Source organism: Mytilus californianus, unplaced genomic scaffold (genome assembly GCF_021869535.1).
Source record: "Mytilus californianus isolate M0D057914Y unplaced genomic scaffold, xbMytCali1.0.p SCAF_6, whole genome shotgun sequence".
Taxonomy (NCBI): Eukaryota; Metazoa; Mollusca; class Bivalvia; order Mytilida; family Mytilidae; genus Mytilus; species Mytilus californianus.
The window spans coordinates 89,344,996-89,360,930 of record NW_026262712.1 but is presented as its reverse complement, the minus strand read 5'-3'; the positions used below and the strand labels follow the sequence as shown (position 1 = coordinate 89,360,930).

The 15,935-nt window shown below is 33.3% G+C and overlaps 1 protein-coding gene across 1 annotated transcript; it reads left to right on the top strand.

Annotated features, from left to right (window-relative positions):
• The first annotated feature begins 5,171 nt into the window (after positions 1-5,171).
• Positions 5,172-9,595, top strand: LOC127705219 (toll-like receptor 4). The gene has a single exon (XM_052209534.1). The coding sequence runs from the start codon at positions 5,194-5,196 to the stop codon at positions 7,723-7,725; it is 2,532 nt and encodes an 843-aa protein (XP_052065494.1). The 5' UTR covers positions 5,172-5,193; the 3' UTR covers positions 7,726-9,595.
• The last annotated feature ends 6,340 nt before the right edge of the window (positions 9,596-15,935 follow it).

The window sequence follows — 15,935 nt, the reverse complement described above, 5'->3', positions numbered from 1 at the left end:
AGCATTACACTATGGCTAGTACAACATACAGCATTACTCTATGACAAGTACAAACGTTAGCATTACACTATGACAAGTACAAAATACAGCATTACACTATGGCAAGTACAACATTCAGCATATCACTATGGTTAGTACAAAATACATCATTACACTATGGCAAGTACAGCATACAGCATTACACTATGCCAAGTACGACATACAGCATCACACTGTGACAAGTACAAACTTCATCATTACACTATGGAAGTATAACAAACAGCATTACGCTATGGCAAACACAACATACATCATGCCATTATGGCAGTACAAAATACAGCATACCCCTATGGCAAGTACAAAATACTTTATTACAGCATGGTTATTACAAAATAAAGCGTACCAGTAAGGTTAGTTAAAAGTGCATCATTCAATGTAGTTTTATTGGTAAAAACACGTTGCAAAATAATTTTTATGCTCCTTGAAAAAATTCCTGGATCATATAGTAGTCACATTCTCCGTTGCCGTCGGTGTGTCTGAAACAAAAGGTTTCTGAATTTTAAATTGGGTTTTCCTTTTTTGAATGGAAAGCAAATTATACAGAAATAATCCATAGGAAAAGTAGTAGCCTATTGATTTTGGGGTCAATAGATAAAAGTTAAAAGTCGTTGTTTCTAAAAATAGTTTGTTTTGTTTTTGGAAAAATGGTTTCCGATGGTAACTTGAGTTATCCTTTCTTGATTGGCATGAACCATATACAGATGGAAGATAGAGGGAAAGGGCAAGACGCCTATTGATTATGGAATCTATAAGTCAAAGTTGAAGGATATTGTTACAAACTGTTATCTTTATATTTATTATTAAATACATAATTCTTATTATGCATTTGTGCAATTTTTTTTTATTATGCTCCTTACGCAAAAACTGCTCCAAAAGAGAGGCGAAAGATACAGAAGGGATATTTAAACTAATAAGTCGAAAACAAAAACTGACAATGTCATGGCAAAAAAAAAACGAAAAGACAAACAACAGTACACAAAACACAACATAGAAAACTAAAGACTGAGCGATACGAACCCCACCAAAATCAAGGGGTGATCTCCTGCTTCACATTTGACACCCGTCGTGTTATAATTACTCATAAAAATGCGTTAAATATGTGATATCAAGTGATACGACAGCGCACACTATTGCGTATTGGTAACTGACTTTTATTGTATCCTGCGAGATCCCCAACTCGTAAACCATCAGCTTTGTAAATTTTGTAACCCTGAAACTTGACTGAATGTGACAGTTTGAAATAGAAAGACGTTTATCATAACAAAGGATAGACAATACTGTTACCGGTATAAACAACAAATACATTGAAAAATAAAAAAAGAACAAAAAACAACACTTAAAACTGCAGCGAGAGCACAACAGGAATCACTAGGTGCTCCAGACGGGTAAGCAGATTCTGCTCCACATGCCCCAAGAGAGTTATGAGGGAGAACGACTGAAATCGACATTACGTAAGATCACGAACTGGAAGACCGAAACGATATGTCTGTGTCTCAACTCACTTGAGACATGTTTTCACAGTCTTAGATCTTTAGATACTATAAGAGGTCGTCTTATCTATAGTTTCTATGTGTAATTTTACAGATTGTGACATTTTGAGTGCGGATTCGCCTGTCGGGTGGATGCTTACATAATAAGATACGCTTACCCTGTGGACGCAGCCGGTCTTGCTCCTTTTTGGAGTTCATGCGATTCCCTCAGTTTGTGTTTGTTACCTTGATTTGTCTTCTTAATCGATTTATGGGATATGCAAATTGGTGAACTACTGTTGACTAAATTTAAACCTGGTACCCATGATCACTCATTGCAAGTACGATTGAAGCGTCCTTATCATATCTCCATGTGTTTGTTGGTTATTTTTCATCGTTTTCGGTCAAAAATTCTTCTTTATAGTCACTCCATGGGTTGAAAGTGGTATATATAGAATATGACCATCGCTGGACTGTTCTTGTTCTGACAGTCACCCCTTTCGAAGAATGGACGTCCGTTTGGCTGTGCGGTATGTAAAACAAAACACATCCACGGACGTCAAATCCGTTGTCTCTTGAAGGAAGAGTTCCATTCCCAAACAAAGAACCCCTGTAGTAACTCTCCGAGAGTCCATACGTGACTTATTGCAAGGCCCAATTTCTGCTTATATCCAGCATACTGTGGCAGTCCAAATTGTCAGCCTTCTCTTCCGGTCGACCTACCTAACAAAACCCACATTTACATATTTAATGAATTGTTAATTTGTTTTCGTCCTGAATATCCACGAAAGAAATTTTTGCCACTGGACATTAAGCAAGTAACAATCATTCTATTTAAATTTGGAAATTTGATTCTGTGTGACGTAGGATTTAGTGTGCATTTCGTATCGTTAAAGGACCTTGATTGGTCATTTAACTTTTTATGCCCCACCTACGATAGGGCATTGTGTTTTTCGGTCTGTGCGTCCGTTCGTTCGTCCGTCCGTTCGTCCGTCCGTCTGTCCCGCTTCAGGTTAAAGTTTTTGGTCAAGGTAGTTTTTGATGAAGTTGAAGTCCAATCAACTTGAAACTTAGTACACATGTTCCCTATGATATGATCTTTCTAATTTTAATGCCAAATTAGAGTTTTGACCCCAATTTCACGGTCTACTGAACATAGAAAATGATAGTGCGAGTGGGGCATCCGTGTACTATGGACACATTCTTGTTTGTCCGATCATCACTGATTAGTCTTTTGTAGACAAACGCGCGTCAGGTGTACAAAAATATAAATCTAGTATCTTTGGTGAGATATTTTTCTTAACTTTTTCTTCAATGTTCCTGGTTCTTTTGAATGTTATTGTAGGTTTTTAATATTTCAGATTTTTTTAAATGTGGGTTGTGTTGCATTTTATTCGCATAAATAGTTTGTTAAATTACCTCGTTAGCGTGGTATTGTGGGATGAAAGAGATATTGTAGTTATTCTTATTTTCATTTTTAATGCCAGTTTTTTTTTTTTTTTTGTAATTTATTTAAACTTTATGTATGAGAAATATTTGTTAATATTTTCTCACAAATGTATCTGCTCTGTATTATTTTTTTTAAAAGAAATAAGTTCCTTCCGATATTGAACTGCTCATGATCTGACGTTGGTCTTATGGTACGTTTTTCTTCTTCCCGCATGAAGTCTTTGAAAAAAAACTTGATTTTTGGTGTAGTTTCTGAAATTTTTCAGTTGGTTTTGTAAAACATTTTATGTCCAAGATATTTTCGTTTTGAAATGTCTGTCCTTTAAAAGTTTCTTAATAGAAAATAAAAAAAAAAATTCTCTCAGTTTTAGAAGTAAATTGCAGAAGGTCATGATTTGTGATTGCTATTTCAAATATAAGTTTGATTTCTTCTTCACTGCATTGAAATAAGATTTATTCGTCACCTTTCGTACGTTAATGAAACAAAATTGAATTAAATTTAATAATGAAATATATTCCAAATCTATGTTGGTAGATGGTAATATCCAGATTTTAGGAGTAATTAGTTTAAAACAGTTTTTATCATATCGTATTCTAAATTTTCATATATTTCTGAAGAACTGTTAAAGTGTCTAGAAATTCACTAACTCTTATATTTGTGTAAAGGGAAAAAAGGACGAACTCTGAAGAGAGTTTCTACAATACTATTCCAAAAGAACTCGAAATATTGTACACGTAGCATGTTATCTAACAAGTTTTGGGATCAAGTGTTGCACAGTCTTTAGTTTTCTATGTTGTATTTTTGTACACTGTTGGTTTTTTTTATGGGATTTAGTTTTTATGCCATGGCTTTGTCAATTTGTGTTCGACTAACGAGTTTGAATATCCCTTTGGTATCTTTAGATTTTCTATGTAAGGTCGGAAATGTTATCAATACTAGGAAAGGGTGGATATTGGACTAATGTACTTTACAGCTCGGGTAGCTTTAAACCGATGAACCCTGTTCCAATAAACCTTACAGTTAAAACACTTGAAAAATTATTATGAAATCACTTTGTTGTATTAATTTTACACTAAACAGTTAAATGATCTGGTTTATTATATAACACTCGATATATCAAAAATTATGATCGATTTTCAAAAAGTCCTCCCGTACAACTGGACCATTACGTCCAGCAAATAAAGAAAAATCCTTATCGACAGAACGAATATCAAATGAATAATGGTTTCACCTCGTTGAAATGCAAATCTACGAACGAAACTACAGCCAATCTTTTTTTTTGTCGAGCCAGTGACATTTACATCGGCGTCGGCGGCGGTAATATTTAGGTCCAGTATGTGGTTAAAGTTTTTTAGACATCAATAACTTTGTTAAACCCTATTGGAATTTTATGAAATTTGAACAGAAGGTTGTGTATGACTAAAAGACAGTATCCAGAGCTTAATTTTTGAAAATATTCATTTTCATTTTCCGTATTTTACTAATAAACGGACTTAGTTTTTTTTACAGTTAACAAGGAGATACAGTCTGGGGTTCGAGTTTGTTACACATCAATTTCTTTGTCAAACATTCATAGAATTTTATGAAACTTTGGCAGAAGCTTTTTCAGATTAATAGTATGTCTGAAGCAAACTTTTGAAAATATATTTTTTTATTTTCAGTATTTTTCTGCTAGATGGACTTACTTTTTAACACTTAAAATTTACAGACAGTCTGGGATTATATTTATTTACCTGATAAATTTGTAAGCCTTCATAGATTTTTATTAAACTTGGACAGAAGCTGATCTTCAAGACCAAGAAATAGCATCTGAAGAAAAAGTTTGAAATTTTTATTTAAGATCTGTATTTTACTGATTATTAGACTCACTTTATAAGTCAACATTACACTTATACACTGACAGCAGAAATCGCAGGCGAGATACATGGTTCCGCGGAACCGCTTACGAATTTTCTTTATTAGTAACTTCCAAAAAATGAGAATTTTACAGAAAAATGATATATACTGATAATTAACAACACCTCTTCATATTGCATTCATTTATTAATTTCTATTTACCCTTAAACCCTTCAACAAAATCTATAAAAACATCCGGTTTCTTAGGAAAGTATATATTATTAACCCTTAAGATTTGTTCGTTCTTGACCCATTAAGTTATTTTTAATTTTGTGTCTCATGTTCTGATGATTTTATTTCATCTTCTGTTTCATATTATCTTTTGAACAAGGAGTTAACATGAACAACGATGAAAGGATTGTTTTCCTTCTGCTCATGATGTGGACTATGTTTATATATGATGCTAAAACTTTATCGTGCAATTATAGCTTCAACTTTAAAGAACAACTTATGGCCCATTGTGATAACAGAGGTTTTATATCTGTACCTAGGAATCTGAACAGAAACATCCAAGTGTTAGATCTCTCAAATAATTTGATCACTGTCATCGAAAACAACACATTAAAAAACTATACGAAAATGGACATTTTGATTTTAAACAGTAACAATATATCTGAGGTCCATGAATATGGTTTTGAAGGCTTACTTTCTTTAAAAATTCTGAGGATGGAAAATAATGTTATTAATATTTCTCAGCTTCCTTCAAGAGTGTTTCGTCCTCTTGACAAGTTGATGGTTCTTGAAATAGGCAGGAATGAACAGCAATCGGCTGTAAATGGATCGTTTGTTTATCCTGACAATGCGTTCTCTACCTTGAAAAGTTTACAAAATTTATCAATGGACTTGTTTGACAGCCCTGAGTTCGGTGATGGATTTAAGTCCCTCCAAAATCTAACCGTATTAAAATTTAGGAGGTGTTACTTGAGATTCGGCAAATTATCAAATGAAACTTTCAGAAATTTTCCTACGAAACTAAGAGAGTTATATATTACTCGTTGTCATCATTTCTTTCACATAGACAAAGGAATGCTTCAGTATTTTCCTGAATTGAAAATTTTGGACCTGTCTCGTTCATATATTCATCTGTACCAGGCACTGAATATACTTTATCCTTATCAAAACAAAAACATGTCTGTTATCAATTTTCACCATATAAGCGACAAAAGTATCAATAATGACAAATTTCCGTATTCTATAATAATTACAAAAGAACTAATGAGATATATAAGATCTATTTGCATAGAGGCTTTAGATTTGTCAGCAACAGGCATCGTAGATGATGAGTTTTATTCATTGTTTTCATTCCAGTACCCTAAGTGCTTCAAAACATTTATCATATCTGCTAACAGATTGCCGTCTACAACTTTAGAACACTATATGCAAACAATTGTTTTCATAACAAAAGCTACGAATCTTAAAACCTATGATATGTCTTATCTTCCTGGACAATTTCTTCAACCGTTATATCTTGATGTATATCATCCCGAAAAGTTCATTGAAAGTCAGGAAAAACAACATATTTTTCAGAAGTCTTTACATATAATCGTTAACTTACCACCCTTACTTGAATTTGTTCGCTTTACTCATATGACGGTAATGTCTGCTTCTGTATCATTCACATGCAAAAATGCATCGCTAAAATATTTTGATGTTTCATATAGTGTTTTTGAACAGTATCCAAATGTGTCACATGAATGTGGAAAAGAACTTAGATATTTAGATGTTTCCGGGTTATCTTCAACAATGATGTTCAAGTCCATTTCCTTACCGGAACTCATTACATTGAAAATGACTCATGCCAGCATTGACAGAAGTATAATTGAAGGAAAGCAATGGATGCTAGGGCACGCACCTAAACTGAAAAGTATAGATTTGTCTTTCAATAACCTATGGACTTTGTTAGACACGAAATTATTTAACGATAAGAATATAACGCACTTTAATTTGTCCAATAACCTTTTCAGGACAGTTCCTAGTAGTGTATCTAAACTCCGTCACATAGAATCGTTAGATCTGTCAAATAATTTGATAACGTCTATTGATTATACTATACGAAAATGGTTCGATGAAATTATCGTGCCAAATCAGAATTTTAGTTTAAATTTAGATAACAATGCTTTGATTTGTTCATGCGATACTGTTGAGTTTCTGTTATGGCTTACAAAAACAGAAGTATCATTTGTAAACGGAAACAATTACACTTGTACAATGTCAAACAATTCGCAAGTCAATCTTATTGAAGTCACCAAAAATATCAATAGGTATTTTGCTGACTGTAAAGCTACCTTGTGGCTTAGGATTGCAATAGTATTAGTTTCGTGTAGTTTTGGTGTTTCGATACCACTTTCAATTTTATATTATTATAGATGGAAACTTATTCTGTTTTCGTTTAGAAAATTCAGACGAGCCGTCGAGAGAGGGTTACATGTAAATTATGAATACGACGTATATATTTCCTACGAAGAAAGAAGCATATCATGGATAAAAAATCAACTCCTCCCAAAAGCTGAAAAAGAATGGGGACTGAAAACATTCGTACATGACCGTGACCTTATTCCTGGAGAACTCACGTCAGATTCTAAGGCACTTTCAATTCATAAAAGTAGACATATTATTTTTATTATTACGGAACGTTTTGGTGAATATGAGTGGGGAAAATTTGAAATCGAAAGAGCCAAATATGAGAAATACACACAAAATCTTATGAAAATTATAGTTATTTTACAACATGTGCACGTCAATGATATCCCAGAACAACTCGTGGACATATCAAATGATGTTATCTTTATTAATTGGTATGAACATGAAACTGAAATTTCTGAAAATCAGACTGCGTGGTTCAAACTAAAGACATTGCTTTTTCTAAATTAGAAAAATGGATTAAGAAAAAATATGAACAGTTTCATAGAAATCTGATGAACTATGTCAAATACATTTTATTTACCCTTTATATATGGTTATCTTTCTTTAATACAGTCGGTTAAATTAGATATACACTGAAATAAACATTTCATACGTTTTTTTGGAAGAGAGTTCAATAAAATGGGTACACTCAAAATTCGATTTGGAATATATAAGTCGCCGTACTTTTTCGGAGTAAACATGTGTTAATCTAAGAATTGAATGCTTCTTTTTGTAATTTTATTGTGGCAAAAAAAAGTTGATCGAAGCACATTTTGTTCATACTAAAAATGTGCGTACGATCAACAATTTTACCACCCCGTAAAATCACAAAAAAAGAAGCGTTCAATTTTGATTAGTACATGTTTATGCTACAACCGTGAAATAACGAGTTATAACACATTTATCGTTTGTTTTCCTATGTATTGTTGTGACATGTCAGGGGAAGCACGTGCTGTCAGGAATGTTAAATTTAATTAGGAAATAAAATCTAATTTTGGAATGCCTATCGATTGTTGTCAGCAAATTAAAAGTACGGATTCTTATGAAACATGCATGTAATGTAATTATACATTTATAAGAAAACAAAATTAAGTGAATGAAGCGAAAAAATATCAACAGGAGATTTATTTATCATAACTTTAGCAAATGTTTCAGTCCGCTTCTTAAATTTGTTTTTCAGAAAAATACGGCACTTGTTCTTTTTCCCTTTTGTTGCTTTACAAATTTACATTTAACATCTGATTGAGCTGCAGGTTTTATCTAATGTTAATATCTTAATGTGATTAAATTAAACATATTCAAACTTATCTCTAAGTGCCAAATACTATTTTCGTTAATTTAAAAATATCTCTATAATTTTGAAGTTTTTCTATAGTGTATATTTAAGAATAAGAAGACATATTTTAAGATATTTAATATTTAAGAGCATACAAATAAACTTTTTGATTTGTCAGAATTTTTGTACATATAATACCAACAAAAACAATGATCAAAATAATCAAGATGGCGGCGTCAACAGTTGCTAAGTTCATTAAGGGGTATCTATCTTAAGCGTAAACAATTGAACTTTTACCTTTAAAAACAAATGAATGAAACAGTGACATATTTTCATGCCAATGTTTTTTTAATTTCTAAATTTATAATCGGACAATTTTAGCAAGGTATGTTTTTAATCATGACAGTACCGAAGTACTACTGTGCGGATGATACCCTCCGGGACTGATAGTCTACCAACAGCGATATCAACCCAGTGCTGTAGAAAATGAAAAAATAAAAACACTATAAATTTCCTTGGTCCGAGGCGCTTTTCTGGATTTACCTTCATCAGGAACGCTCAAAGCCGAATATTTGAAAGCCAAGGATGTATAATAAGAACCGATACAGTTAAAGAGCTGTATGACCAAAAACATAAAAAGAACTTGAAATAATAGTCGAATCTATCTATGGTCAACTTTGCCTGAGGGAGTTAAAAAATGTTTTTTTAATTTCTAAATTTATACTCGGACAATTTTAGAAAGGTATGTTATAAATAATTTCTGTACCGACGTACTGACTACTGAGCTGATGATACCCTCGTTGATTGATAGTCCACCAGCAGTGGTATCGACCCAGTGATGTTAAACATTAGTTTAGTGAAATATGTAATCTCTTTTATAGTTATCAAACGTATGTTTGAAGTTTTGTCAATAACAACAGCAATGTCATATTATGGCTAAACGTATTTCGACTTCCTAATAAGTCAAAAGAAAATAACCGTGTATTGTATGTAAGTTTTATTTTTAAAGATACCGACATCCTTGTTTTCTGAGTAAAACAATAAATATCTTCATACTGTTAATTCGTTGTTGTCTTCTTGCTTGCAAAAGCATTTAAAATGGCTAAAAGATTGATGCATTTTATCTAATGAAATCCATACATACACCATAAATTTGAACTGCAAATTAAGACTATAGGAACTTACCGATGTTCAATCTCATAATTCATTAACCCTTTCCCTTTCAGGCATTTTAGACCTTTACTTATCGAAAAGACACTATCAAAGTTCAATTGAATACTGCATTCGCACCAATGGTCATGCACATGCCATGTTGGGCTCATATGAAAGATAATTATTGATCAAATATTTCAGAAAATTACGTTTAAAGATAATTCGTCCTTTTTTGGTCACGTGGGATGTTTCGAAAAGTCACGTGACTTTTGGAGAAAATGTGGAAAAATACGAAATACTTGGGACAAAAGTCGTGTAGAGACATATTGTTGCGCTAATGGGGTAAGGTTTTGGTGGAAACATATGGAACGCCACAGCTGTCTTATGTGGAACTCTGATATTACTTTATGTTGTTTTATTATTACTTGATGATATTTTGTCTTTACTTAATATGGTTTTGACATTACGTAATGATGTTTTGATATAACTCAATATGGAATAGTCATTACTTAATGATATTTCGATATTACACGATATGGTTTCGTATTGACTTGATATAGTTTTGTCATTACTCAATATGGTTTTGTCATTACTCGATGTGGTTTCATCATTATTTAATGTGGTTGTGTCATTAATCAATGTGGTTTTAGCATTACTTGATGTGAATGTGACTTTACGTTATGTAGTTGTTTCATTACATGATGTGGTTTTGTTATTTTGTAATGATGATTTGCCTATTCTTTATATGGTTTTAACATTACGTAATGATGTTTCAAAATTTGACGATTTTACACTACATGATGTGTTTGTTTCATTATTTGATGTGGTCCTGTCATTCTTTGATGTGGTTATCCCATTACTTGATGAGGTAAAATCACGTGACCAATTCGGAAAAAACCTGTTCTATTTTTAGATAGATTTCCATGTTGTATGTGCCTTGGATGAGTGTGGCCATCCATCGAATTAGAGTTCAAATTAAAGTTCGGGTTACTGCTTGAGTTAAACTTTGAGTCAGTCTTCGATTTCGAATTCAAGTCATTATTAGAATTAAAGTTTTAGTTAGCATTGAGTTTCGAGTTGGACTTCGAGTTTGAGTCACATTTAAAGGGAGAGTTCTAGTTACAACATTAAATTTGAGTCACTTTTTGAGGTAGAGTTTGAGTAAGATTCGAATTTAAGTCTCATTTAGATTAATTAAGATTTTGAGTTGAAATTCGAGCTATCTTATATGAGTTCGTAATTAAATTTTCTATCGCGGAACAAGGACTTTTGCTCGGGCTTCCGAAAAGAGGGCTCCGGGGTATGCGTACAAAAGATAAACAATGTTACAGTATACAAAACGCAACATAGAAGTTGAAATAAAGTTAGATGTGGTGTGATTGACAATGAGACAACTATCCACCAGAGTTTAAATGCAGTGGATGTTAGAAATCATATATAGGCAACCGTACAGCCTTCAACACACCGTATAGTCAGCTACAAAAGGCCACCATGCACCATGTGAAAAAATTCAAACGAAAAAAACAACCGGTCTTATTTATAAATAAACAATCTACAAAAAAAAATAACACACATTTATACAACGACAACAATTGAACTTCATGCTCCTGACTTGGGGCAGGTACATAAAGAAAGTGCACGCGGCGGAGTTTAACATGTATGTGAGCGCTAAATCCTAACCTTACATCGGACTGTTACAGTTGTGTAACAGCACAATACGAGAAAAAAGTGTAAACTAGACAAAGTGATGCCCCCGTACTCAACTCATTTAACCGCTTATACCCCAAAAATGACAAAAAAAAGTTCAATTATCTCCCAAAAGAGCAAAAGATAATAAAATAAAAACCCTGACCATATGCACACCTTCACTATATGTACAAACAGCCAGCAGAGTGAACACTTCTTAGCATTCAAACTGTAGGAGGAGTTATCTGGAAACGCTCTTCTTATGCAAGTTAAATTCCCAAAAAATTACACAGTTCAACTATCTCCCAAAAGAGCAAATATTAATAAACATTAAACCCTGACCACATGCACACCTTCAATATATGTACACCCAGACAGTAAAGAGAAAACTTCCTAGGATTCAAACTGTAGGAGGAGTTATGCGGAATAACTATATACCCATAATAGGACGGACAGACGGACGGACGGACGGACAGGGGTAAAACAATATGCCCCCCAACTTTCAGTTGCGGTGGCATACAAAACAGTTTCATTTGACTGATTCAATAGATCGGTATGACTGGCTAATATAAATCCATCGGGGTGATCTCGGATGCTCCAGAAAGGCACCCGTCGTGTTATTCAAGAAAGTACCAAACCCAGTGATTTGGTTTTATTTGGTAGTTTACATTCAAGGAAAAGATCACGGTATTATGGTTACGACCACTGGAACATGTCCGTCGTCACATGTGAAACAGATATTCCAAAAAGTTTATTTTTCAATTAGTGCGAGGTAGATCAGGGAATTCAATTGATTACAAATAACGGATGGATATTCGTATAAGTTCAAAATTTTTAATGATCATTTACGCTAAAAAAAAATTCGGAGAATTTTATTTTATACTATTGATGCTTTGTCGCTTAGTCCGAGCCCCCTCCCCCGTTTCCCTGTGAGTTTATTTGAAGTGTTTCATTTGTTAACAATAAAGTTGAAGTCTTTTGATTTGTGTCGAGCCTGCGACATCAATGTAGCGGCAGTGAGACACAACAAACCTATATTTCGTCGTCGATAGTGACGTCGGCGTCTCCATCTCCATTTTTTATTTCAATTGAGTTTAACCTTTCATCATACATGTTACTAAACATGTATGCCATCATAATTTTGTACTTTTAGAATATCATACTGTATTTGTTTACCTCGACTATTGTATCTGTATTTATATTGTATGTTTCTCTGTAAACTTGTATTTAGTTTTTAGAGAATAAAATATCTATCTATCTATCTATCTATAGATCGTTAGGTTTCTAGTTTTTTACATTTTTCATTCCGGGACCTTTTATAGCATACTATAGGGTATGGATTTTGCTCAATGTTGATAACTATACAGTTTTGTTTTAGTTAAATAAAACCGAATTAAACTGTTTTGACATGATAAATTTGTAAACCTCCATGAAGTGTTTTAAAACTTGTATAGGAGTTATTCCTCAATTTCAAGAAAAAGCATCTACAGAAAAACATTTTTTTTTTAATTTTGTTTTTACCGATAAATGTATAGATAAATGTACAGGCGATCAACATGACGCTTTTACACTTACAGCAGCAATATCAGGCGAGACACAGGGTTCCGTGGAATATTTTACAAATTTATTACAAAAATACTGCTTCCGTTTGAGAACTAAGAATAAAAACAACAGGACCAAGTGGTTTAGGGATATCCCAATTATGTCCGAAATACTGTAAACTTTTTAATACATTTTTTCTTATTATTGTCTGCCTTTCCCCTTTTTCATACCAAATAACTCTGGACAACCACTCGAACTTTAATTTGAACTTTAACTCAATGGATAGCGATACCCATCCAAAGCACATTAAACAAACGATATATTTAAATCTGTTTAAAAATAGAACATATTTTTTTCCGAATTGGTCACGTGGTTTTACCTCATCAAGTAATGGGATAACCACATCAAAGAATGATAGGACCACATCAAATAATGAAACAAACACATCATGTAGTGTAAAATCGTCAAATTTTGAAACATCATTGCGTAATGTTAAAACCATATAAAGAATAGGCAAATCATCATTACGAAATAACAAAACCACATCATGTAATGAAACAACTACATAACGTTAAGTCACATTCACATCAAGTAATATTAAAACCACATTGACTAATGACACAACCACATTAAATAATGGTGAAACCACATCGAGTAATGACAAAACTATATCAAGTCAATACGAAACCATATCGTGTTATATCGAAATATCATTAAGTAATGACTATTCCATATTGAGTTATATCAAAACATCATTACGTAATGTCAAAACCATATTAAGTAAAGACAAAATATAATCAAATAATAATAAAACAACATAAAGTAATATCAGAGTTCCACATAAGACAGCTGTGGCGTTCCATAGAAACACAATGCCCCAAGTCTGTTAAAGACATACAAGTTATCATATTGGTATTAAGAGAGGAAATACGTGCTATATGCCTTGAAATCTCGATGTCCGTAACATTCAAAATAACTGATTTCAGACGATCTTTTAGTCCAATTTCAAACTCGGACACTAGTTTTTTGTCTAAATCGATTTCAGTCAAGCAGTAACCCCAAATTTTGTTTTCCTAAGGGAAAATTCATTGAATTACTAATGATAACTTGATGTGGCGCACCCTGGAACGAACCCGAGGAAGTAAATTGGGGAAAAGGGGGGGCAATTTGGCACACACATTCTTTTAAAAACAAACATAAGTATTTCGTTGGTTTTTCTTTTTGAAATTGAAAGTTAAGTTAGGTTAAGTTACATTTAATTAAGGAAATAATTTTTCCACCTCCGGCAGTGAGAATCGAACGCGCGATCTTTCCGCCTTGGGTTTGTTCAGCATACCCCTGCACCACTGGCATCGTTAGAAATAACTGAAATTTAAGTACTTAAATCTACTACTCAAGACGAAAAAAAAAAACATATGAAGATCCTCACCCAGCTTGTTTTCTTTTAGAAATTATGTGTTCAGATAATATATTTTTGATGCCAAATGGCCAAATGCATGGTTTTTGCGCAAATATAGCAGGAATCCAGTTCTTAGTCTGTCTTGTTTCCCTTGACATATACATTTTCCTTCATTTAAACAAAAGTGTTTTCAACTTTATCATACCCAAACACTTACGAAACCATGTTTTGTTACATCTATTTCAACTTTGCTAAAAAAAATTCAGGACATTTCAGTGATTTTTGTCTCTTTTACGATAAAATCTTTAAGAAATGACTACGGATTTTTAGCGCATTTCAAGTTTGTGATTGCGCTGGTACACTAAAAATTACATTTTTAACTAGTGTACAAGTTAGAACTATTATTTAAATATCATTCTTCAAAAACTCATTGCACAGTTATTGAAAAAAGTCATAATTCCCCCAAAAAGGACAGTTTTCTATGCACTTCTTTTTGAAAATATTCTTTAGAATTCTAAGAAACAAATAAGGTTTTTACAGAATAAATACATGTCAGTAAGAGGCGAATTGACTATAAACTGATAATGATAGAAGTTTGATGCACATTTAATCATATTGCTGGTATTCTGAGGATTAATTTGAGCCCTTAACCATATCTGTACGTCAGCAAATGACGATGGAACAAGACTAAATGCCCAAAAAATATCTTAAAATTTGCTTCACCGGTAAGCTGTACCGGTGTGAAAGGGAAAGGGTTAAGAGGTTACAAACAAAACTGGAGGAATTGCATACACTCCCAAAGAAGCGGGACCGGGTGCGTCTACATGGTAAGCGTCTTCTGCAAGGCATGCATCACCCGCCTTGAACATCCATATTCAGTAAAAATGTCACAATCGGGGAAAGGACCTTATCGGAAAAATTACAGATAAGACAACTATTCTGGAATCTAAAGATTTAAAGACCGCAAAAACATGTCGCTAGTGAGTTGAGACACAGACACAACATATCGGATAACCAATTGGTCATGTTGCACGTAGAACTTTTGTAGTGTCGATTTTAACACTCGTTCTTCCGCATAACTCTGTTAGAGCAAATTTTGTTTATGTAGCACACATCCGGTTAATGAAGACCGTTAAGTGTGCGCATGCTCGAGCGTAACGTAATAATTGAGATATGTAAACGTCAAACGATGAGGCAGTGGGTTTTTTTTACTGCTGAGAAATGATATTTTGACAAATGGAAAGTTGAAATCATCACGTTTGACATGGATTCTTGTTTTAAGTCGTTTATCTGTGTCCACATCGAGGAAAAGATCAAGATACGAAGCAGACCTTCTAGTTAAGGTAATATCCTTAATCTCAAGTTCAGTGGGATATATGAGATTCAAGCACTCACTGACATCTGAACTTGAGTGACAGGACATCATCAATATAACTGAAAGTGAAATTAAAGTACATTGACAGATGCTTTTTCTGTTTGTCTTTGGAAGGGTTCTTTTATGAGTTCAGCTTCATGTGAGTACAAGAAAGTCCGCCAGTAGGGGTGCACAATTAGTATCCATTAGAGTACCGAATGTCTGTTGAAATATCAATCCACCGTCCAAACTCAACAAATATATTGTTG